The 23190-nt window shown below is 41.6% G+C and overlaps 1 protein-coding gene across 2 annotated transcripts in view; it reads right to left on the bottom strand.

The window, feature by feature from the left end:
- TRIM66 (tripartite motif containing 66) overlaps positions 1–23190 on the bottom strand; it is a 123596-nt gene that overhangs the window by 69034 nt on the left and 31372 nt on the right. For both annotated transcript variants that reach the window (XM_036762697.1, XM_036762698.1), the window contains 2 exons: positions 4502–4603; positions 3173–3276 (listed from right to left, as the gene is read on the bottom strand). In XM_036762697.1, the coding sequence (XP_036618592.1) occupies positions 3173–3181 (9 nt within the window). In that variant the 5' untranslated portion in view covers positions 3182–3276; positions 4502–4603. The remainder of the gene's footprint in view (positions 1–3172; positions 3277–4501; positions 4604–23190) is intronic.

Consider the following 23190-nt stretch of genomic DNA (forward strand, 5'->3'; position numbering starts at 1 on the left):
CAACACCCTCAAAAAGCCATCATCCAGCCTCTGCCTGAAACCTCCTGTGAAAGAAGACCTACCACGTTCTGAGGTGGCCTATTCCACTTTTGTTGAGCTCTCCTTTCTTAAATCCCTTAGAGCCCTCAGGCCACTCACCAGGCCCTGACTTCACTTCACTCCACGGCCAATCTTATCCCTATGATTAGCTAATTCCAACCCATACCATCCTCTTTTCTGGAATCTCATCACTTGCCAAACTTCCACTCTGGATTACTACCACCACTAACTTCCTTCATTCCTACTCAAATGCTACTGAATGGAGATAGAGGCAAGCACAACTGTGCCAATTGGTTCTTCCCTCTTAGACGAAAGTACATTATAAATTCACATTATGCAACTTTAAATGGGCCCTAGCTTCAGCAAAACAATCCTTTTGTTCCTCCCTAATTAATTCCTTATCTTAACTCCCAGAAAAGCTTTTCCAAAACATTTTTTTCTTTCCTCAAGCATCCCACTCTTCCTCCATTCTCTGAGGATCTCTCCTCTTGCTTTCCTGACAAAATTAAGGCCCTTCAGCATAAGATCTCTCTTCTCCTCTTCACCTCAGAATTCCTTGACCTCATCCTCCCTCCTACTTTTCCTCTAGTCTCTAACAATGAAGTGGCCTTTCTCCTTGTCAAGACCAACTTATCCTTTCTTCTCCAGGAGATCGCAGCCTCAATCCTGCCTTCTCCCTTGCTAATAATATTCAACCTCTACCTAGCTTCTGGTTCTTCCCTATGGCCTTTAAAGTCTCCCACATCCTTAAAAAACCATCACTTGACCCTACCCCTCAAACTACTGTCCTACACTGTCTCCCTTTCTCAGCCCAACTCCTAGAAAAAAAGGCCATATACATTCACTACCCCCATTTCCTCTCCTCCCACTCAACTTCACCTTTGCAATTTGGCTTCAACCCCTTCACCTGACAGTATTATTCTCTCCAAAGTTACCAATGATATAGTCATCAAAAAATCTGACTTCTTTTTGGTCTTCATCCTTATTGACCTACCTGCCACATTTGGTCCTGCTGACAAGCCTCTCTGTTGGACGCTGATTTTTACAAACACTCATCATCCACAGAGGACTCCTTACTCCTCTCCCATTATTATGGGTATTCCCCAAGGCTTTGATCTGGGCCCCCTAACTCTTCTCTCCTTGCAGTCCTTCATCTGGGCCACTCAGAATGTAGTGCTGTGTGGTGGTACAGCCTAGGATAGCCCTGAGAAGTTTTTTGGCTGACCAGCCCTATTCACCCTCAGACCAACCATTTGTCTTCCAGATGAAACTTGGTAAAAATCACCTTACTTATGTAATGAGTGGACATGGCCATCAACCAAATGGCAAAGAACATGAGAGAGTAAGCCTGGATTTTTGGTCTCTCATAACAAAAAGGAGTTTTGTTTTTTTGGGTTTTTTGCTATTTGTAACCCAAAGTGTTTTGCTTGGGTCACAGGACCAACATGAGGGGTTGGAGCATATGTGTGCTTCAAGGATGGTTACTATTCTACTTCAGCTGACTCTCTCTGAAACTTGAAACATATATACAAAATAATACCAACAGGAAGAAGTGGGTATTTTATCACTCCTTTTCCAACCTACCACTCCTTGACTTTCTTGTCCAATCCAACTAACTCCTGGAATGACAATGCATACCCCTTGAATATGAATAATCCACAGGGCTCGAAAAAGACCAGGCCTCTGAAGTCCCATGAGGGATATCTTTCAAGACCAAGGCTATGTAGCAAAACTGGAGAAGCTCCCTGAGAGAAAATAAAGCGTAATAAAAAGAACAATGGCTATATGCTACCTGGAAAACAGGTTCAAATCCTCCCTCTGACAATTCTTATGGAGAGAGCGCCAGGCCTGGAGTCAGGAAGACCTGAGTTCAAATCTGTCCTCAGATACTTACTAGCTGTGTGACCCCAGATAAGTCACTGGACCTCTGTTTGCTTCAGTTTCCTCATCTATAAAATGGGGATAATAACAGCACCTCCATCCTGACTACCTAAACCGTAAAGCGCTCAGCACAGTGCCTGGCACACAGCGAGCACTTTACCAATGTCAGCTATTGTGTTGTTGTTAACTACAGGGAAGTGACTCCGTCACTCTCAGATCCCATTTACTGATGTTTGAGTGGATCATACAGAGTGCTCTAGGAGGCTTATTTTCCCATATGGTGAAACTTGCCAAGTCACAAAATGTACCTATGTTTTTTTAAAGAAACAGACAGGACAATCTATGTAGCTCACACATGGTCATCTAATTTCTTTTAAGTATTGATTTTTATGTAACTACTAAATAATGTTAGGTGAAAATGTCTCTTATTACCAATATCTAGATTCTTCCTATCCAAATTCTGTCTTTGCAACATAGGCTTTTAAGCCTATGTGAATTTTTAACACCTTACTTGCTAAATGATTGCTTCATTGTCTAAGTAGCTAATAAACATACAGAAGAAAACAAGAGACAGTAGATTCACAAGAAGAAACTCAATAGTGAGAAATGGGGCAGTAGACGTATTAGTCAGTGTATTTCAGGTCAATTTAATAGTTCCACCAACAACAGCGGAAGGAGATTGGTGGAGACAAGCGAGATGAATGAGGTCATGGGTTTGGGCAGATGGATAAATGAGTTTCCACGAGGGAAACCAAGAGTCCAACACTAATATTCCTGGGTAAGAGAATTTCATGAGGGAGAAAAGCAAATTAGGTACAAGAATTGACAGGGCAATAAAGGAAATGCTTTAATATTGTCCCCAAAGGACCTCCAACTACAAAGGCAGGCTATAAAATTACTATCCCTTAGACAACTATGGGAATATGCTTGCTAGTGACTTGGCTGTCATGTCTTAGTTAGTTTCAGTGACCTTATTCATGAAAAATAGGACTCCAGAAACTTTCTGAAGTAGATAAGGAGGCAATGCAGCACAGGGCTGAGGGTCAGAAAACACAGCTCTGCCTTTCACTAGCTGCATGGCCTCAGGCAAACTGCTTCATCTTTCTGAACCTCAATGTGTTCATCTCCCCAGTCTTATAGAGTTGTTGTAAGAACCAAGTGAGATGAAATGAGATACTATAAGAGTGTGTAAACTGTGTGAGGAAGTCTACATGGGACAACTATTGTTATTCTCCCCTGGGTCCCCACTTACCCTAGCCATTATGGGATATGTACTAGGGAAACTCAGGAGAAAGGAATTTTCAGCTACATCTCTGGTAATGCTGGTCCATGGGCAGACGGGGCAGAAGGTGATTCCTGAGTAAAGGGAAAAACAGAAAAAGTCAAGGCAGTATACCAGGCCACAATGAGAGCAAAAACACAGAGCTTTCTATATTGGACCTAGAAGCAGAGTGTATACACCTCCTGCAAGAAGACCAGCGCAGGTCAGCACCTACAGTGACTGGTGACAAGCCAGCCGGTAGTAGGAAACTCAAAGTGACTACATTGTACAAAATCTCTGCAAAGTCCTGGGCACGTAGGTAGAAAAACAGGAGAACTCGATTTTACTTAGGGTCATTGGTTTAAATCCAGAAGGGACAGTAGAAATCCAGTCCCAATCCCATTATTTTACAGGTGAAACTGAGACTCACAAAAGGGAAAGGAACTTGTTCAAGGTTACAGAGCTGGTAAACAATAGAACCAGAATTTGAACCCAGGTCTTCTGAAGTCCAGTGGTTTTATCACCATGCCATACTGCTGCTTACATTGGTCTTGGTTAATTCCTTTCCTCAAACAATTTAAAGTAGAGTATGGAGAACCTGGAAAGATGCATGCTGTGAACTCTGGGCCAAGAGCCTGACTTTAAAAATCCACAGATGATTTCTTTTTGGCTGGCTAACATTGCCCCCACCTGCAAGCTGCATCCTTCTATGCTGAGTCAGTTTGCAGGTGGTGGCAGAGTTAGCCCTCAAAAAAAGTCATTCATGAATTTTTAAAGTCAGCAGTACTTTCATGTCCTCTGAGATACATCACAGGGACTCATTCCTAGTGCTTCTAGAATGTGCTGGAAACAAAAGTCAGTCAGATATTGACTCACATGAATTGATAAATATGTAATAAATAACAGTAACTTGATTCTTTTGGAATAGAGGGAACATTTCAGGCTCACTACACTTACTTCTGTGCATCAAAAAAATACCAGAGCTCTATACAAAACCGTAGGACGTCTGGAGCTTGTGCTTGGGCACAAAATCAAAAAGGGAATTTGGCCCTGGCAGTTAGCAATCCCTTCCTCTTAATTCCAGCTACAAATAATAGCTAGCATTTATTTAGCGCTTTAGAGTTTGTAAAACATTTGATAAATATTATCTCATAGCTACTTCCATGGCCATGGAGCAGACCTTAACAGGGGCTTTAAACCACTGATGGCCTATGTGACAATGAGTGAAAGGGACAAAGGTCAAGAATGGCAACAAAAGTGTTTCCAAGAATTTAGGGAAATAAACTCCTTTGAGCCCAAACTGAACAGCAAGAAACCCACCTGCTGAGGGAGAGCAGCTTCTTCTCCGACTATTCTCCTCAAGAGACTACCTCCAATGCCGTTTACATCCAGCTGTCCATGGTAACAGGAAACAGAGAAAGCCTGGGTAATACAAATATACAGATGATGTCATGTAATCAATATTTTCCAGCTTGCTAAGCCTTTCCCCAGAACTGCGATCTCTTTTCACTTTCTGTCTGTACATTGTGCAGAGATGTTGAAGTGGAGAGAGGATGTGAGTATTCTAAATTATCTTCTCATCTCACAATTATCTTTGGAGTACCTGAAAACTGACTCGGCATCCTGCTGTTAGCAGGAGGCCATATCCCCACGTCGTGAGTGCAAAAGCTGAGACCATGCCGCTGCAGTTTTTTCTTTCACTGACACAGATGAATTACTATCTTTTTAGTGAGTAGCTTTTTACAATTTCTTTCAAGTTCTAGATCTCTTTTCAGTAATTTAGCCTCATTAGTAAAGGGAAAGGAAAAAAAAAAAAGAATTGAATCACTTGGATGCCACCACCTTCACTAAAGTCTAATCATAGGCTGGTAGATTTTAGAGCCAGCAGGGACCTCACAGATTTAGAACTGGAAGAGACCTTTGAGGTCGTCTAAGCCTGACCACCTCATTTTACAGAGGAGGCATGTGAAGCCCAGAGAAGTTAAGCAACTTGCCTAAATCCCTCATTTGATGAATAAGAAACCTGAAGCCCATCTAAGTAACTCGCCCAAGGTCACACAGGTAATAAGTAGCAGAGCTAGCATTTGAATGTAGTCCTCTGGTTTTAATAATCTACAGTTCAGAGTTCTTTCAATTCTACAAAGCAACTACCCCCAAGGCATTATGGTACTGTAGCACAAGCTTTGGCAGGTCCCACCTAAGCTGGAAAGCAATATTGACCCAGCAATGGACTGTCCATCTATTGTCTGAGGACCAGCCTCCTTAAGGGCAGAGACTCTCCTCACCAGAAGACTGGCCACAAAGGGAAGTATTTTGGGTGACTACAGAAAGTTATGATGTACAATCTGCTAAGGGGTAGAGGGCTTGGGATGTGTGAGTACACACACTCATCAAAGTATAGATCTTTTTAAAATTAAGACGCAGCCTTCGTTCCAAACTTTCCCTGCTCTCTTCTGCCTCTCCTTGGGAATTATGCTTGGGCATAGAGTCAAAGGGGGGCTGTCCTTCCTCCTGGTTCCAGAGATTCTCCTGTACCACTCTACCCGTCTTCTATAGCAGCATCTATTAGTTACTATGAGACCTAGATACTTTCATGGCCAGAGATGGTAAGGCCGCAGACTCTCAAAAGCCTCTGGTAAGATCACGAGTGATAACCACCCTCTCCCTTGAACTTATGTGAGGCAGCTATGGTGTGATAAAAAAAGGAGTGGTCTTGCCATAAGAAGACTTGACTGTGAAGACCAGTTCTGAGACTTCCAAGCTTGTCTGATCATGAAAAAGACAACTTGTGTCAGCCTCAGCTTCCCCATCTGTAAAATGGGGATAGTATATGCATCATCTATATGGGGATAATAACAGCACCCATCTCCCAGAGTTGTTGTGAGGATCAAATGAGATCTTCTTTGGAAAGGGCTTTGCAGGCCTTGAAGGGCTATAAATGCTAGCTACTGTTACCAGTGTTGCTGTCATCATTACTACTACCTCATAGAGCTGTGAAGAAAGCTTTGGCAGATCCTAAAGCGCTCCATAAATGTGAGCTGTCATCACTGGAGACCATTTCTCCACTTAAATTTCAAATCTCCACACGTAAGAAGAGACAAAAAAGACATGGATAATCCCAAAGAATCCGCACTGACAGCCCATGGCACAGGTCTTTGCACAGAATAGACACTTCATAAATAATGGATTTAATTTAATTTTTCTCTGACCCCTCTGCCCCCCAGTAATTATTTTCTTTCAGTCCACATCAAGACAGCTCCTACCAAAGGGTGTGAGGAGAGAAAATTCAGCCTGAGATGAGCCACAAACTGGATAGTGCACCCTAGAACAGTCAACGAAAGAATGGGTTTTCCTGATTGGCAACCAGCATCCATGGATACACAATTGAGAATGTATGCCCTGAACTGATTCTGTATATTACTGGGCCAGGGTCACAAGTGGCAATCTACCAGACAAAGAGCATACTAGCTTAGGAGCAGGTGAATAAAAGGAATACTGGCCTAGACCTCAGAAGAGCAGAGGAAGAACATGGCAGAGCTCTGGATTTTGGAACCAGAAGACAAGTTTAAACATAGGCTCCATCACCTTGTAGTTGTTGCTTGGCCATGGCTGTTATAATTTTATCTTTCTGGGCCTGAACTTTCTTGTCTGTGAAACGGAAATCATACCTGCAACGACCTTCTTCCTGTGGATGTTGTGACAAAAGTCTTTTATGCACTTTTAAAGCATAAGAGAAATGTACGTTGTTCTTTTGTCCTGGTTCTGCCATGTCCTAGCTGTGTGTTCTTGGGACAGTTACTTGGGTTCTCTGAGACTCAACTTACTTCTTCATAAACTGAGGAGAGAGGACCAGATGACCCAAAACCTCCCTTCCAATAAGTCAATCAATGAACTTACTTTTATGAAGTACCTATTATGTACCAGGTACTATGGTAGGCACAAGGGAAACATAGACAAGAGTCTGTCTCCAAAGAGTTCAAATTCCAACACTCTATGATTTTAGATTTTTAAAATTGTAAACCTCAAATATTACTAGATAGTGTAACAGTTGTGCCCAAAACACTAAATCTTTCAGGTTATAGTTGAAAATCAATGACCTCTGGATTCGTCTATTCCCCTGCTTCCAGGCAACACTAGACCAAAGGCTTGTATATAACAGTCTGCCATAATATAGCACCTTTCTTCCAACCACAGAAATGTTTTAAAATAGTACAAAGGCATAACTTTTCTTCACTCAAAGGTTGTATTTTAATGGCATTTTCCCCATTTGTTACATCATTATCAATTTAATATAAAATAGCCAAAATGTTTCTTAATCACAAAGCACTTTACAAATGTGAGCCATTGTTATTTCAAGTCTGGCAAGCTATTTGACCAGGACAGGAGACTGACTAGCCATGTAGAGAGAGTGAGGAATAGCAGGTGGCCAGCCTACGTATTTCACTGGTACCCAGGAAATGTCAGGAGATTTACAGGACGGTCCCTATCATACTGGTTAGGTCCACTATGGAAGATTTACAGCAAGACATGGAGAAGAGTTATATAGGAGAAGAAGGCAGACCCCACACCAATGAGATCAAAGACCCATTGAAATAATAGTGAAGCATCATCATTATTATTGTTGTAATATTTTATAAATTATGTTATAAAATATGCCAAAAACCTCTGATTACATCAGTGCAGAAACACCCACACCAAAGCAGATCATGACCCACCTATAATGTGTAGCTTTAGAGTTACCCAAGACTCAGAGCAATTAGGTGACTTACCCAGGATCATGTAGCAAAGTGTCAGAAGTGGTATCTGAGCCAAGGCATTATGGTTTTTCTACTATAACATGGTGCCACATTATTGTATGTCAATAATACATTAACATTAATAATAATAACCCAAAACTGACACACATTGCTTCTAGTTTTAAAACTGGTGCTTAAATTTTTTGTTTATAAATTGTTCAGAACTTGGGCATATTTTCTTTTAAAAACCCTGTTATAAATTCCTTGATTTCCAAAGCCACAGCAAAAGAGGCATTAGCTGTTAATCTCAATCCCCTTCCCCCCTCACCCTCTTCTGTGCCCCCAGCAGGAGCCATGAACGACCCTGCTGCTTCTTCAGTGAGAAGAGAAGTTTCCCTGCATCACCTTCTGCATGAACTCTTTCCTGATCTCCTAGATCCCTCCAAACCACACTACCTTGTATTTAGTTATATAGAACATATTGGCTTTTATTAATTTTATGTTTGTGCTGCCCATATTTACTCTCTGTCCCAAAAACCTCAGCACAGTTTAGTACGGGTATTTTGAGCTTTAATAGCTTAAAGCTTCATGAACACTTTGGGGACACTTTGCATATTGTTTTCTACCCCATTAGAACATAAACTCCTTACCTCAAGAAGGTCATTGATTAAAAAGGAAAGCTCCACATATACCAAAATATTTATAGTAGCACTTTTTGAGGTAGCAGAGAACAGGAAATAAAGTAGATATCCATCAGCTGGGGAATTGCAAAATAGTGATATATGAATGGAATATTAGTGTAATGTAGGAAATGACGAATATGATGAATACAGAAAAGTCTGGAAAGATTTATATGAACTGCTGAACAGAGCTAGAGAAAATCCAAAAACTGGTGACAGTCCAAAATTTGTGCTACATAATTTTAACTGGGCCCCACTCACCACAGGGCTCATTCCTCCCCAAACCTCCTGTGTGTACTGCCTCCCTCCACCCCCTCAGCTGAGGACCTTATCTCATATTTTGCCAAAAAACAAAAATCTAGGCCATTCACAAGGAGCTCTCTCCTCCTCATCTCTTTCTGCTCCTTTGCTCTTCCTTCTCCTCGCCAAGGCAAACCTTTCTAGGTGTACAAGGGATCCCATGCCCCCTGAATCATCTCACTTTCTCACTAATCTTCAATCTCCTCCTGTCTACTGGCTTCTTCCCTGCTTCTCCCCTATCCTTAAAAAACCTTCTCTTGATCTAACCAGGCTTCACGGCTATCATTCTATATCTCTCCTCCATTCTCATAGCTAACCTCTTTGAGAAAGCCGTCTATAACTGGTGCCTCCATTTCCTGTCCTCTCGCTAAACCTTCTGCAGTCTGGCTTCTAACTTCATCATTCAAATGAAACAGCTCTCTCCAAAAGTACCAATGATCTCTTATTTTTTTTTATTTTTTGGTTTTTTTTTTGGAGGGGGGAAGGCAGGGCAATTGGGGTTAAGTGACTTACCCAAGGTCACACAACTAGTAAGTGTGTCAAGTGTCTGAGGCCGCATTTGAACTCAGGTCCTCCTGACTCCAGGGCCAGTGCTCTACTCACTGCGCTACGTAGCTGCCCCTCCAATGACCTCTTAATTGCCAGATTTAGTGGCTTTTTCTCAGTCTTCCTCCTTCTTGACCTCTCCAGAGCCTCTGACACAATGATCGCCCTCTTCTCCTGAATATTTTCTTCTCCCTAGGTTTTCATGACATTGTCCTTTCTTGGTTCTCCTCCTATCTGCTTATCAGTCCTTTTTGCTGAATACTCCTCCTGCCCATGCATACGAACCTCCCCAAGGTCTCTCCTTCACCCTATTCTACTCCCTCTATGCTGTCAAGTTTGGAGATCTCATCAACTCCCATAAGTTCCATTACCATCCCTATGTAGATGACTCTCATATCTGTTTATCCAGTCTGAATTTCTCCCCTGAGTTCCAGTTTCACATTTCTAACAGTCTATCGATCATCTCAAATTGGATGTCCTATAGATATCTCCAACTAAGCATCTAAAACTAAACTCATCTTTCTTCCAAAATCCTTCTCTCTTCTAACACCTTCCTTACTATCCCCCCAGCTACCTGGGTTTGCAAACTGTGTTATTCTCAGTCCTCATTTTTACTCACCCCACATATCCAACCTATGGGCAAATCTTATCATTTCTACCTGTGCATCTCTCTATAGGTCCCCTTCTTTCTACTCACACAGCCAAGACAAGGTTGCAGGTTCTCATCACCTTACTGCAATAAAATTGTAATAACTGCACCACTGCAAGATTATTACAATAGCCAGCTGGTTGGTCTCCCTGATTCAAGCCCCTTCCCATCCTAGTCCGTCCTACACTCAGCTGCCAAAGTTAACTTCCCAGAGTTTGACCATGTCACCCTCCCCCTACTCCAAATGCTTCCTTATTCTCTACAGGATCAAATATAAAATCTTCCATCTGGCTCTTAAAGTCCTTCATAACCTGCTTCCTTCCTCCTTCCTCCCTTTCCAGTCTTTTTACACTTTACTCCCCTCCATGCATTCCATGATCCACTAGTCTCCTTTCACTATTCACTGTTCCTCAAAAATGACACTCAGCATCCTGACTCCATGCACCCTGGCTGGCCTCCATACCTAGAATACTCTCTCTCTTCTCTTCCTTTTCCTGGCTTCTTTCAGAACTCAATTCAAGCCAGCTTTTACAGAACAGGAGGGAGGATACTCAGGAGGTTACTCAGAGAGTACACAACCTGAACAAGTAGATTACTGGTAAGAGCAGAAGTTGGAAGTCAGAGAGAAGAGTGTAGTGTGAAGAACACTCGAGAAAGGGCTGGTGATCTCAGGGCTGCTACTTATTAGATCAACAACCAGGCAAGTAATTTCTCCACCTGTAAAATAAGACAACTGGACTGGTCCCAAGGAACTTATGATGGATAGTTCCAATCATCTATGCCTACATGATCACTACGGTCACTAAGTATGTGCTGTTGAAGTGGTGGGGAAAGTCTTTTTTCATCAACACTAAAACATTTTTTCCTCTTAATCATCTGAGACCAGTAGAAAGCCTCATACTACATGAGAAGAGCATCCAGGAATGAATTGGGAATCACAACTGAACCCTTCTGGAAACCAATGAGCACATTATAGTGTCAAACAGACATGCTGAGAAGCCTCATCAAAGCACCCTCACTGGCATCCCAGTTCTCTCCCTGCTACACACTGAATGTGGAGGGAGAAAGAACATCTGATTGGTGCTCTGGGGTCATCATTGGTGGAAATGTGATTCTAATTAGTTTCCCTAAAGACCTAGAGAGTTTCAGGAGGGAAGTTGAAATCCCATCACAAAAGCAAGGTCAGCAGAATTAGACTCAGAAAAATGACCAACTGAGGCTATTTTAAACGTGTTTATTTAATCATACAAATATTCATCTCCACCTCTGGCCTCCTTTTAAAGCTCCATCTCCAAATATCTGCTAGACATCACAACACCAGTCATGTCAGAGAGATGAAAGGTTGGCATCGTGACAAGAGCTCTAGATGTAGAATTAAGAAAGCCTGTATTTGAATCCTGCCTCAAACAATCACTGGCTGTGTAATACTGGGCAATCATTTTACCCCCTAAAATTTCAGTTTCTTCTTCCATAAAATGGGGGGATGATTGCAACTGCTTCTCAGGGTTGTTGTGAGTACCAAATGAGAGAAAATATTTTGCAAACTTTAGGGCACTATATATATGAGTTATTATCTCAGACAACATCTAAAACTACACTCCTTTCCCAAATCTATTCATCTTTTTGACATCCCCATATCTGTTAAAGACACCATCACTGTTTTCCCCATCACTCAGACTGGGCACTATTACAAAAGCCTCTTGTACAATTTTTGCCACTTTTAATTAAGAGCCAAGAAGGAGACAGGAGACCTGACTTTTCATTACACCTGGACCATGACTGTATAATCATAGAGATACCAGGTCCTTCCTCTGGGCTTCTGCACCAGATGATTCCTAAAGTCCATTCCATCTCTAAGATCCTACGATCTGTCAATCAGCTCGATGCTTTATCAGTCATGACTTCTACCATCCTGGGCTAAGCATTTAGAAGTTAGGAGTCATTGCGGGTATGTCTGATGGGGTGAGGGAGGAGCATGGGAGGCAGCGATCTTTTTACAATTTATGTACTGTTTCCTGGAAGTGGTTTAGAAGTGTGAGCTCCTAAACAGCAGAGCCTTTGCAAGAACCCAACAGAAAGGGAAGCATGGTTCTGGGAGTCAGAAAGCCTGGGTTCTACCTCTTCCTCTGCCACTAACCAGTGTCAGACCCGGAGAAGTGACTCATAGAAAGCCTCTCTCTAGGTTTCAGTTTCCTCATCTATAAAATGTTAACTTTTGCCACTGAATCTGACACTGACTTGAGACACATTGATATGACAAAAGTTTTTCCCAGATGTGAGAATAATAATTCTATGATCGATACCAGGTAAAATTTCAGACACATGATAAGGATATTGTCAGGAGGATGGAATGCATCTTGGGCTGAACTCTGGAGGGAGAATCTGACTTTTTCCCATCAGCTGGACATTTCACACATTTTTTTCTTAATGTCTCAGCTCTGTATAAGATTAAACTCAATTTTTCCCAATCAAAAAGTGAACTTTCACACTAGAAAAGGACAAAGATTTTTTTCTCAGGTAAAAGTATTGTTTGGGAGAAAAAATTCAGGCAAAACAAATAGCATATCAAGTTCTCCATCAGTCCTCTAATAGGCCCAGTTCCTTTCAGAAGTTCTCTGAGGTTCTACTGTTTTGAAGATACCTCCTGTTAACTGTCTTGTCATCTCAGGCCCAGCAGCTGTAAACAACTTGCCTGATGAGCATCGGAGGCTTTGAAGACATTGTCTTATCAAAAGACATTGGTAGAGACTAAGTGTGTGACTGAACCTCTTCTGTCATCCTCCCTGGCAGCCCTGACTCATTCACTGGCTTCCCTTGGGAAGGGAACATGTATGCAGTTACTCCCACGAGGAGATGTCTTCATCAGCTTTTGTTTCAAAAGCACATCTTGATCAGGTATAGAATTAGCTGAAGTGGATTCACCATTGTATTAAACAAATTCAATCCAGCAAATATTTACTGTCAATGATAACAATCTTCTATCACCCAAGATGGGTGTTATCTGATATGTCAAATACTTGCTTTTTCACAATATTCTTCCCAAGACTATGTTATTTCACAAAAAAATAAGAGAATTTAAGAGTTGGACAGACCTCAGAAGTCATCAAGTAAAACCTCTAATCAAAAAAGAAACCCTTCTAAGATATCCTGCCACCTAGCTTTTAATTGAAGCCCCTAGTGAAGATAAACCTGCCACCTCCCAGGGTGGCCCATTACACATTTGGAGAGCTCCAAATGGTAGGAAGCTGTCTTTCTTTACCTCAAGTCTACATTTACCTCTTTGTAACACATTGGTCCTGAGCTCTACCTGTTGGAAACAAATAGAAATTGCTGCAATCCCTCTAAAAGGGATATTAAGGATATTAAGCCCTAAAAGTTAGCTAGCATGTTCACCTTAAGCCCTTCTCCTCTCCAGGTGCAACGTCCAATACTCAAAAGGCATGAACTTCACCACAAACTCTTGACCATATTGGTCACACTCCTCTGGATGTTCTCTAGCTGATCAGAATACTTCCTAAATTGTGGAGCCCAGAAGTGACCACAATACTCCAGATGATTCTGACCAAAGCAGCATAGGGGAGGACTTCATTTTCTTATTCCTGGACATGTCTAAATGAAGTCTAAGATGATATTCATTCTCTTGGCTGCCACATCACACTGTTAATTCATACTATGGGTGTTTTCAGGGCTTTAGCCTCCCAACAGACCCACTAATTCCTCATCCAATTGAATTACTCTGGCAGGAGACACACAACAGAAAAGCAAAATTTGCTTAATGGGTTCCTTAAATGCCAGTATATAGTAGTCAAAAACAAAACAAGCAAAACGAAAAAGACTAAATAATAGGTAGTACCACCCTGGTGGGAGGGGGCTATCTGGCTGGCCACAAGAGAGAGGACTCTGAGATAACAAATGTCATATTAGGTCTAACTAATGTCTTTTCCAAAGAAGGTGTTCTCCTTTGACATTAGTATCCAAGGATATTTCATGGGACATCAAAGAGATCTTCCAAACCATCCCTTTGAAAAGTTAGGGAGGTACCACAAATAACCTTATTTTGATGGCTCTTCTGTTCTCTCCTTGGTATGGGTACTGTCAGAATAATGGCAAATCAAAACCCCTCCATGCCTTCTCACTCTGTGCAATATTCTTGTCCATGTCTTTCCAAGAATCTGCCTCTATAGAGAAGCAAGCCAGATATGCTGGAGGCCTTCATCTGATTCTTTTAATACCCTGAGGACGTGACGTTGCACTCAGTCTTTCCATCCCAAATATAATTCAGTCTAACCTCCCACCACTCAGAGAATCATGGAATCACAGAGCTAGAAGGAACCTCAGAGGTCATCAAGCTCAGTCCATAACCCAAAAGGAATCTCCCCTGGAACATCCCTGACAAGCAGCTGCTACATCTCACCTGGGAGACCTCGAGTGAAGGGGAACTCTCTAACGCCTGAGAAAGAGTTCACTCCACTTCTGAACAATTCTAATTGTTGGACAGTTTTTTCCATTCACAGAGCCTAAATCTACCCCCAAAACTTTTAGTTTATCATTTCTAGTTCTGCCCTCTGGAGTCAAGCAAAACAAGTTTAATCCTTCTAATCCAGAGATGCAGCATATTTTAGTGGAAAGAGCACTAGACAAGGAATCAAGGCAAGTCAGGGCTACAGTCTTGCCTTGAACACCTACTAGCTGTGTAACCACTGGTGACTCATGCCTACTGTCTCTAAATTTCAGATTACTCATCTATAAAATGGAGATGATAATATCAAGAGAAGCTACCACACAGGGCTGTTATTACAATCCAATGTGATTGTAAAGTACTTTGCAAACCATAAAGAGCTATATAAATTGTGGTTATTATTAGCCAAAGAAATTAATCCCATTGTTATGCCAGGACCCCAGATTCCTGGGGTTTATGGGTCCTACAGAGTTAGAGTTTGTAAGTTTGAAAGGAGATGCGGGGTCCCAAGCCACCTTGGCACTGACAAAGGTAGGGAACAAAGGGCTCGGGGTTCCTGCTTTTCTGTCTTGGACTTCTCTGTCTAGACTTCACTGTGCCTAGAAATGACGATTCTGTGATTCACTCACAGAGCTGGGATATGAGGGTGTAGGCTGCTCCTCTCTACTTAATGAGGTTTCCTGATGGCAGGCTTCAGAAATTAGTTGTACTGATGGCAACAGACTAGGAGTAACTGTAGACCTCCTCTCCCTGAGAGATAAAGAATTCCCCAGATGCCTTGTCCTCATCCCTTGCCAGCCCCTAACCCATAGAACCCTTCTCTAGCCTCTGAAGGTAGTCAGGCTAATGAGGAAGCCTTGGGAGAAGAAAGAGACTTGGGGAATGAGGGCATTCTCCAGCTCTCAGAATCCTTTACTTGTGGACAGGGGAGCATATCTCTTTCCTCCATCTCATCTCCCTTCCCCAACCCATCTGGGACTGGTCCTATGGCTTGTGTGCAGCAAGCTTTGAATTCCAGGATGTGTCTTAGGTGTCAGAAAGAGGAAAGGATATCTTGATGGAGCTTAGGAACCTAGATGCTAGAGCACACAAAACCTTTAGGATGGGGAAAGGATCTCCATCCTCTATTTTTATGTAGGATTTTGTTATTATATTGACAACACAAACTGAGAGGTCACATCAGGGCAGTATGGTGCAAAAAAGTGGGGAAAGCCCTAGATTTCCTGGGTTATAGCTCCACCACAAACTCAAATTCCGTGTGTGATCTTGGGAAGTGTAAGAATTTCTCTGCACGTCACATCTGTCATTTGGAAAATGTATTCATTAATTCCTGCTCTATTGACTCTATAGGGTTGTTGTAGTAATGAAGAGAAACGGTACATGTAAAGGGGTGTGGAAAAAAAAACCCAAAGTCAGATTGAAACGCTTATAGGTATTCAGGCAGCAGGCACTGGAAAGTGCCATGGTGGTCATTAACAGAGTTTGTGATGAAAAGGTTTAAGAAGGACACTGGCAAACTCTAGTATGCCCAGGTGAAGATGGCCCAGTTTGTGAGAGGAGGGGAGATCACGCCATAGAATAACTGGCTGAAAGAACTGATGATGTACAGTCTGGAAAACAGTAGGCTTAGTGGGGAACATGATTACTGTATTCAGGCTTCTTAGGAACTATCATGCAAAAAAGATGAGATTTGTTTAGCTTGTCCCAGAGGGCAAAGTTATGAGAGAAGCAAGGGAGAGAAGGAGCAAGTGATAGAAAAGAAAGGGGAAAAGTTCCTAACAACCAGTTGTCCAAAGTGGACTGGACTGCCTTAGAAACAATGAGTTCCCCATCACTGGAAATATCAGGCTACAGGATTTTATTTCATATCATGAAACAGCTGTGTGACCTTGGTCACATCACTTAACTTCTTAGCTTCTCCACCTCCCAAACTAAGACTACAGATTGCAGAGATTGGCAAGGGGAGTTTCCTCTCCTAGACTTACCTACCCATCGCCAAGAACTCACTATCTCCAAGGGCGGCCTGGATGACCACTCATTGGTAGAGAATCGTAGATAGGCAGCACTGCACTAGACTGAGCTCACAGTTCAACAGACCCCAGATCCTTCTAACAGGCACAGCCTTCCTTGCCAGTCTATCAATCATCTAATCATTCTCCTATACAGATTCAACAAAAGCAAAATCAGTTTGGCACCTAGCATCAAAGTCACTAAAAAGATCTTGTATGCAGGTTATACAGAAAGGCGCAGATTCATCCTAGGTGTTATGAATTTCTTTTTTACATTCATATGCCTTTCCTTTTCAACTAGACTATGTCCTCAAGGGTAGAGGCCTGTCTTATGCCTCTCTGTATATCTATGCCTAGGACTGGCTAAATGAAGCAGGGGAAAGAGCACTGGGCCTGGAGTTAGGAAGACTCAAGTTCAAATTCAGCCTCAGATACTTCCTAGCGATGTGACTCTGGGCAAGTCACTCAAGCTCTGCCTCAGTTTCCTCAAATGTAAAGTAGAGATAATAACAGTGCCCACTTCCCAGGGCTATTGTGAGCATCAAATAGATATCTGTAGAAGCACTTAGCAGAGTAAATGACACATAGTAGGTGCTTAGAAGGCATTCAATAAATACTGGATAACTGGTTGCTTCCCTTTCTTTATTTCATCTGAAACACTAGTGCCCTAATTTAATTTGAGGGTGTTGAAGATAAGTATTGATTACTGTGGTTGTGCTGAAAGAAGTAAGAACAAGCCACCCACCACAAAGAAGAGGTAGGGCATGACAGGCTTGGCATGTGCTGCCTCAGTACGACATTCTCTGCTCTCTACAGATCTGGCTATACATGGTCCTGCCTCCCCAGTGTTTAGACCCTTCATTCGTTACTAGGACAAGGGACACATGTGAGGGACCCAGGTCTCAGCCCAGAACTTCACAGATGTATTACCACCGATGGCTGAGTCAGGCCATGCAGGAGCTGCAAAGCTAGCCTTGGCCCTCCTGGGGCTCTTTCCTTGTGTTTCAGAGTAAACAAGTGAGGCCAGTGTCCTCCAACCTAACTCCAGTATGCTACTGACTCCAAAGCTGAGCTCCTTTGAGATGAGGAAGGAAGCTCTCAGGAAAGAAGGAAGAAGGGGGCAGGGAATTCTTTTCATTCAGAACTTGTTTTATCATCAATTTGAACAAAGGCACACCAAATTTCCTCTGTTTCAAAGTTAACATGGATCTAACCTGCTAACCTGGCAGCAGGATACTACTGACTGGGAGACTAAAAAAACAAAAATGCCCTGTTCCAGATTTCACAGGGCACAATGCAAGGAAAAAGGAGAATAATGTCGCAAGACCCCACTGTGACTGCAGAAGCCCCATAACAGCTGCTCTATCATTTTTATTTAACTTTTTAGAGCACATCTGATAGAAAAAGTATGTAATTGAAGTATGGACAACTCTTGATTATCCATGGGATAATCACCTACTCTGTGGACTGTCCCCATCCTTTGCTCTCTCCCCTGTCCTCCATCCGCTGTCTTTGAAACCACTCTGTCATTTATCAGCACCTCCATCAGGGCAGCATAGGTCCTCAAGAAATAAAGTGGGCCTCAAATCAAACAACTCTATTCAATATAAGAATGTTCTAATGATATGAGCCATTCAAAAGTAAAATGGGCGTCTTCCTGGAACAGTGTTCAAGCAGAGGATGGATGGGGATCTCTGACACTTGAGGCAGGCCTGATGTGAGAGCAAGAAGATTCATGACACAGGAAGGGGTTAGAGCAGACACCCTAGGGAGGTATCTTCAAATACTCATCAAAACTTCAGCCAAAATGTCTGAAGGAAGAGGAAGTTAAAACCAACAACTTAAATAAGGTTTGTGGATTATCCTTAAAATTAATTTATCCCTGCTAACCCTTTCATTTCTTATGAGGAATGTCTGGCCAGAACAAGGTCAGTCATAATGTTGCGTAGTCCAGATCCAATGACACGCATGGAGTGATATCAGATTTATTTCTCATTTGCAACAAATGTTTCCCCTGCTCCTCATGTTTTCCCTAACCCATTTTCTGTGGCTTTCTTTTGCTTTTTTTTTTAATAGAGGGCATATTTTTTTCTATAAAATTAAAAATCAGTGTTATGTTTGATTGCATTACTGAGTGGTTGTTATAGTTATTTTTTGCTGAGTTAAACAAGATGTGCATTTGTGTCCTCAGAGTATTGGGACTGTAGGCCTTAAAGAGGGGCTGGGGTTAGGGGCCTGGTTACCCAGATGCTGTGTGAACTACTTCTAAAGCTGAAGATTGTGCATTCAAATCCTGAGTTCAGTCCTCTCTAAATCACAGCCTTTCAGAGTGTGTTGGAAGAGGTCTCTAGGCCAATCCATACTTGAGCAGGAATTCCCTTCACAACACCTTCACAAATGGTAATCCAATCTCTGCCTGAAGACTGTTGGGAATGAGAGAACCAGCCCATTCTACTTTTGGAAAGTTCTGATTGTTGCAAAGTTTTTCCTTATTATGATCCAAAATCTAACTCTCTGCAACTTCTACCTAATCGTCCAAGCACAAGTCTAATCCCTTCTCCATGTGGCATCTGAGAGACTAGATACTTGAAGAGAGAGATTGTTGATCTTCACATGGCAGAATTTTGGGTCTTCTTACCATCCTTTGTCTCTAAGCAAAGCAAAATCATCTAGGGGTCCTGTAAGAGCCAGCTGGAATCAGTGAAATGCTGAGCTAGTAACTGTGTGAGATCTCTAGAGCTGAGGGTTTCACATTTTACATTCCAAGGATGGCTTCCTTTTAGATAAAAGTTGGATGGGCCACAAAACTAGAACAGAGCTTCAGAACACAAGGATAAAGGTGTTAATAATTTCTAATTTTCATTGTGTCCTAATTTTCATAAATCCTATAGACTTGAGGCTCTGAGATCTTGGTAAATAATATCAAGTTATATGTCTAATCTTATGTCTAGATGACTCCTGGCAAATGTGTGCAAAGCTGTAATCAGCATTGGGAAAATGAGGCACTGCCCCATCTGGGAAGCTGCACTTCATTCCACTGTCCCCATACCCTACTTCATCTCGCCTACAGTTCTTTCTACACCAGGGAACCAGTGATCCCAGCCACCCACCCCACCAGGGTCTCATCACTATGGTGCCCCTAAGGAAGCTTGCCTTCCTTCTCTAACACAGAGAGTTGACAGTTCTTCCTTTCCTGGCACAGCTATATAATGGTCATACTGTCCTCAACACAACTGCTGTCTATGCCTATCTACTCCACAACATGGCAACACATGGGAAGTCCTCTGTCCCCTCAATTCCAGGGTAAAAATATTCCTGGCAACCACTCTGAGTGTATAAATATCCATGTGTGTGACTAGCTTTAATTTTGTAAAGAACCTTGTGTATACAACTGAGAGTAGGGTTACAGAAGATACAAGACAAATACGTGTGAATATACATATATGTGTATGTACATATATAAAACGTGTTACTATGGAATAGGAATAGGATTGAGGTTAAAGAGTTAAAATGAAAACAACATAAAATCCATTAAAATATAAAAAGTATACATAGTTCCTGTGCTGCTTGCTAGCTTTCCCCTTGATCATATTTTTCCTCACTCCAAGTTTCCACTCTCTCTTTATTCTCTCAGGTATTCATTCAGCAAACATTAACTTTATGTTTTATACAGAACAATGTAGTGAGTGCTGGGAAAGAGACTTAGGGTAAGTAGGACATAGTCCACCCCATGAGCTCATATTCTAGTAATAGGATAAGACACAAATACAAATTATTGTAGTACAGTGTATAAGGGGTAAAAAGCTGAATGCTACACGAAGTCTGAGGGAAAGATGATTTCAAACTGGGGAGATCAGGAAAGGTTGCATGGGTAAAGTGAGACTTCTATTGGGCTTCAAAGGATGGGTAATAATTCAACAAATGAAAAGACAGAGGGAAGATATTCCAAACAGGAAGTAATGACAGCAAAGACAATAAAAGAACATAGAGTATAAAAAATTGAGGGACAGAATATCTAGTTTGGCTGGAGTGTGCAGTAAATAGAAGAGAGCAATATAAGGTCATGCTGTGAGATGACAAAAGATGGGAACCGTCAATGTTAGAGGGGTTGTGGAAAGTTGGGTATATTAATGTACTATTGGGAGAGCTGTGAAATGGTCCAACTATTCTAGAAAGCAATTTAGAATTATTCAAAGAAGTAACCAAAAATATATATACCCTTTAACCCAAAGATTTCACTGCTAGACATATACCTCAAGGAAGTCAATGACAAGAAGAAAGGTCCTATGCATCAAAAAATTTATACCAGTATTTTTGTAATAGGAAAGATGTGGGGAAAAATAGATACCCACTGATTAGGGAACGGCTAAACAAGTTTTGGTATACAAATGTGATGGATATTACTGTGCTATAAGAAATAATGAATATGATAATTACAGAAAAGTATGAGAAGACTTACATGAACTGATGTAAAGTGAAGTAAGCAGAACCAGACAAGCAATGTATGTAATTACTACAATGGAAATAGAAAGTATAACAAAAGCAAATGCTATGAAATCATAATGATCAAGTTTGGCCCTAAAAAAAGTTATGAGAAGTCATCTCCCCTTATTTGCAGAGATCAATTCTATTTTTCTTCTTTTTAAATGTCTGGTATAATGAATAATTCTCTGGGGAAGGTATGGGAATGATACAGTAGAAAACGTATGTATTGAAAAAACAAAATATACGAGTAAACATTTTGATAAATAGAAAGTAAAGTGGTGCTTATGGCAGACCTTGAATACCAGGCAAAAGAGGTTGAACAAAGTTGCTGCTCTTGCTGTGGAACCCTACTCCTGGATGTACTCACAGGAAATTCTTTGAAGTGGGAAAAGACACGGACTTTACTCTTCCACAATCAATGGTCAGACCCTGAAGATCACGAGAGCTTTAGGACCAGCTCTGGACACTACAACTAAAGAGGGATATGGAACAACTTAAGAGGTTCAGAAAAGGGATGTAGGTATGATTAAAGTTTGGGAGACAAGGTGGAGAAAAGAAGTGAGAGAAGCAGCACAATAGCAGTCATCAAGTAACACTCTTGAGGCCTCTCAGCATGGTGACCCACAGTTCTCTGCTTCCAACAAGAGCAAAACAAAATGAAGATACAGCCATAGCAAGAGGGAGTCCCACTGGAAGGAAGAGTTTTCTGACTCTTGATGTTCGATTCTCAAATATAATGGTGGGGTCAGCTCTGACTCTATAGGTCTCTCCTTGGGGGTCCTCAAACACAGGATAGTTTCTCATCTGCTAGGGTTAACTTAGATAGTCCTGCTTGAAGATTCTCAGACCTACAATTTCATCCAACCTGGGATGGACTATCTTTAGGAGCACTGACTATACACAATCTGGTTTTTATATTTGTTTATATTGGGTTTCATTTGTATGTTGGATTTATAAGAAGACAATTTTTTTCCATTAGCGGCTTTTCAGGGAGATTTTAAGTTGGAATGTTATTTTTATTTTTCTCTCTCAAAGCCAGCTAACAAAAAACCTAAAAATAATAGCAGGCAAGGGAGAAAGGCTTAGAAAACTCTTGTGGGTCCCCTTCAGTCCCAAGATTCATGGAATAGTAGTTGTACAAATCCCTGTGATTAACATAACAGCCTTCTTATGAAAAGCTCAAAGCCCCAACAGAAACATGAGAATTTCTATTTCAGAAAGAGGGAGGCAGAGCTTTTCTCTCACTTTTATGCTACTGCTGTTAATGTTAACATTTTTGGTTAACCATGAGGAAGGAGCTCTTAAAAGAGGATTGAGCCCAAGCTTACCGCTGCCACCACTGACATCTTGGGCATAGCATTTCCCAAACATATGAAAAAGGGGTGAAACGGGTTTGTAACTATGATGAAACTTGGACCTTGTATTCCAGGTAGGATGATAGTGACAACATACCGAGATGAAGAAGTTTAATCTCATCCAAGTGAAGAGTCAGGGAACACAAAAGACAAGGTGGCACCAAATAAAGTTTCTAACCTCAGCTTGTGGAACATGAGTGAGTCAATCGGTTTTTATGTAGCATTGTGGCTTTTAGGGAAGACCAGCTTAGTTTACCTGCTGAGACGGGACTTTACATAGGGTACCTAACAGATAGCATATGGAAAGAGAAAGAACCCTGGACTTGAAGTCATAAGACCTGTGTTCAAATCCCACTCTACCACTTACTGGGCACTTACATTTGACCATAGGTCAAAGGCACTTATGTTTCTTCATCTATAAAATGAAAAGATTGTACTAGATAGCCTATATGGTCATTTACAACTCTGAGGATGGTAAAGGTGAGGCAAGCAGCTTAAGTTTTATTCTTCCCCATTTTGTAGGTCCAGAGAAATAAAAATGACTTGCCCAAATCCATCTAGAAATTAACTTACCCCCAAAGACCACTGAACAGCTTGCCTGACTGACTCTGAGGCAATCACCTCCCTCTGCAATCATACATAAGTCACATTATCTTCCCATGCCTCAGTTTTCTGTGCATAAAGTAGAAACAACAAATCATACCTGTTTGCTAAGATACTTATGAAATCTACAACCCTGGGTGCAGTATTTGATAGGTTTGCCTCCTAGTCCCAAAGGTTTCATTAAAGT

This window comes from Trichosurus vulpecula, chromosome 6 (assembly GCF_011100635.1).
Source record: "Trichosurus vulpecula isolate mTriVul1 chromosome 6, mTriVul1.pri, whole genome shotgun sequence".
Lineage (NCBI taxonomy): Eukaryota > Metazoa > Chordata > Mammalia > Diprotodontia > Phalangeridae > Trichosurus > Trichosurus vulpecula.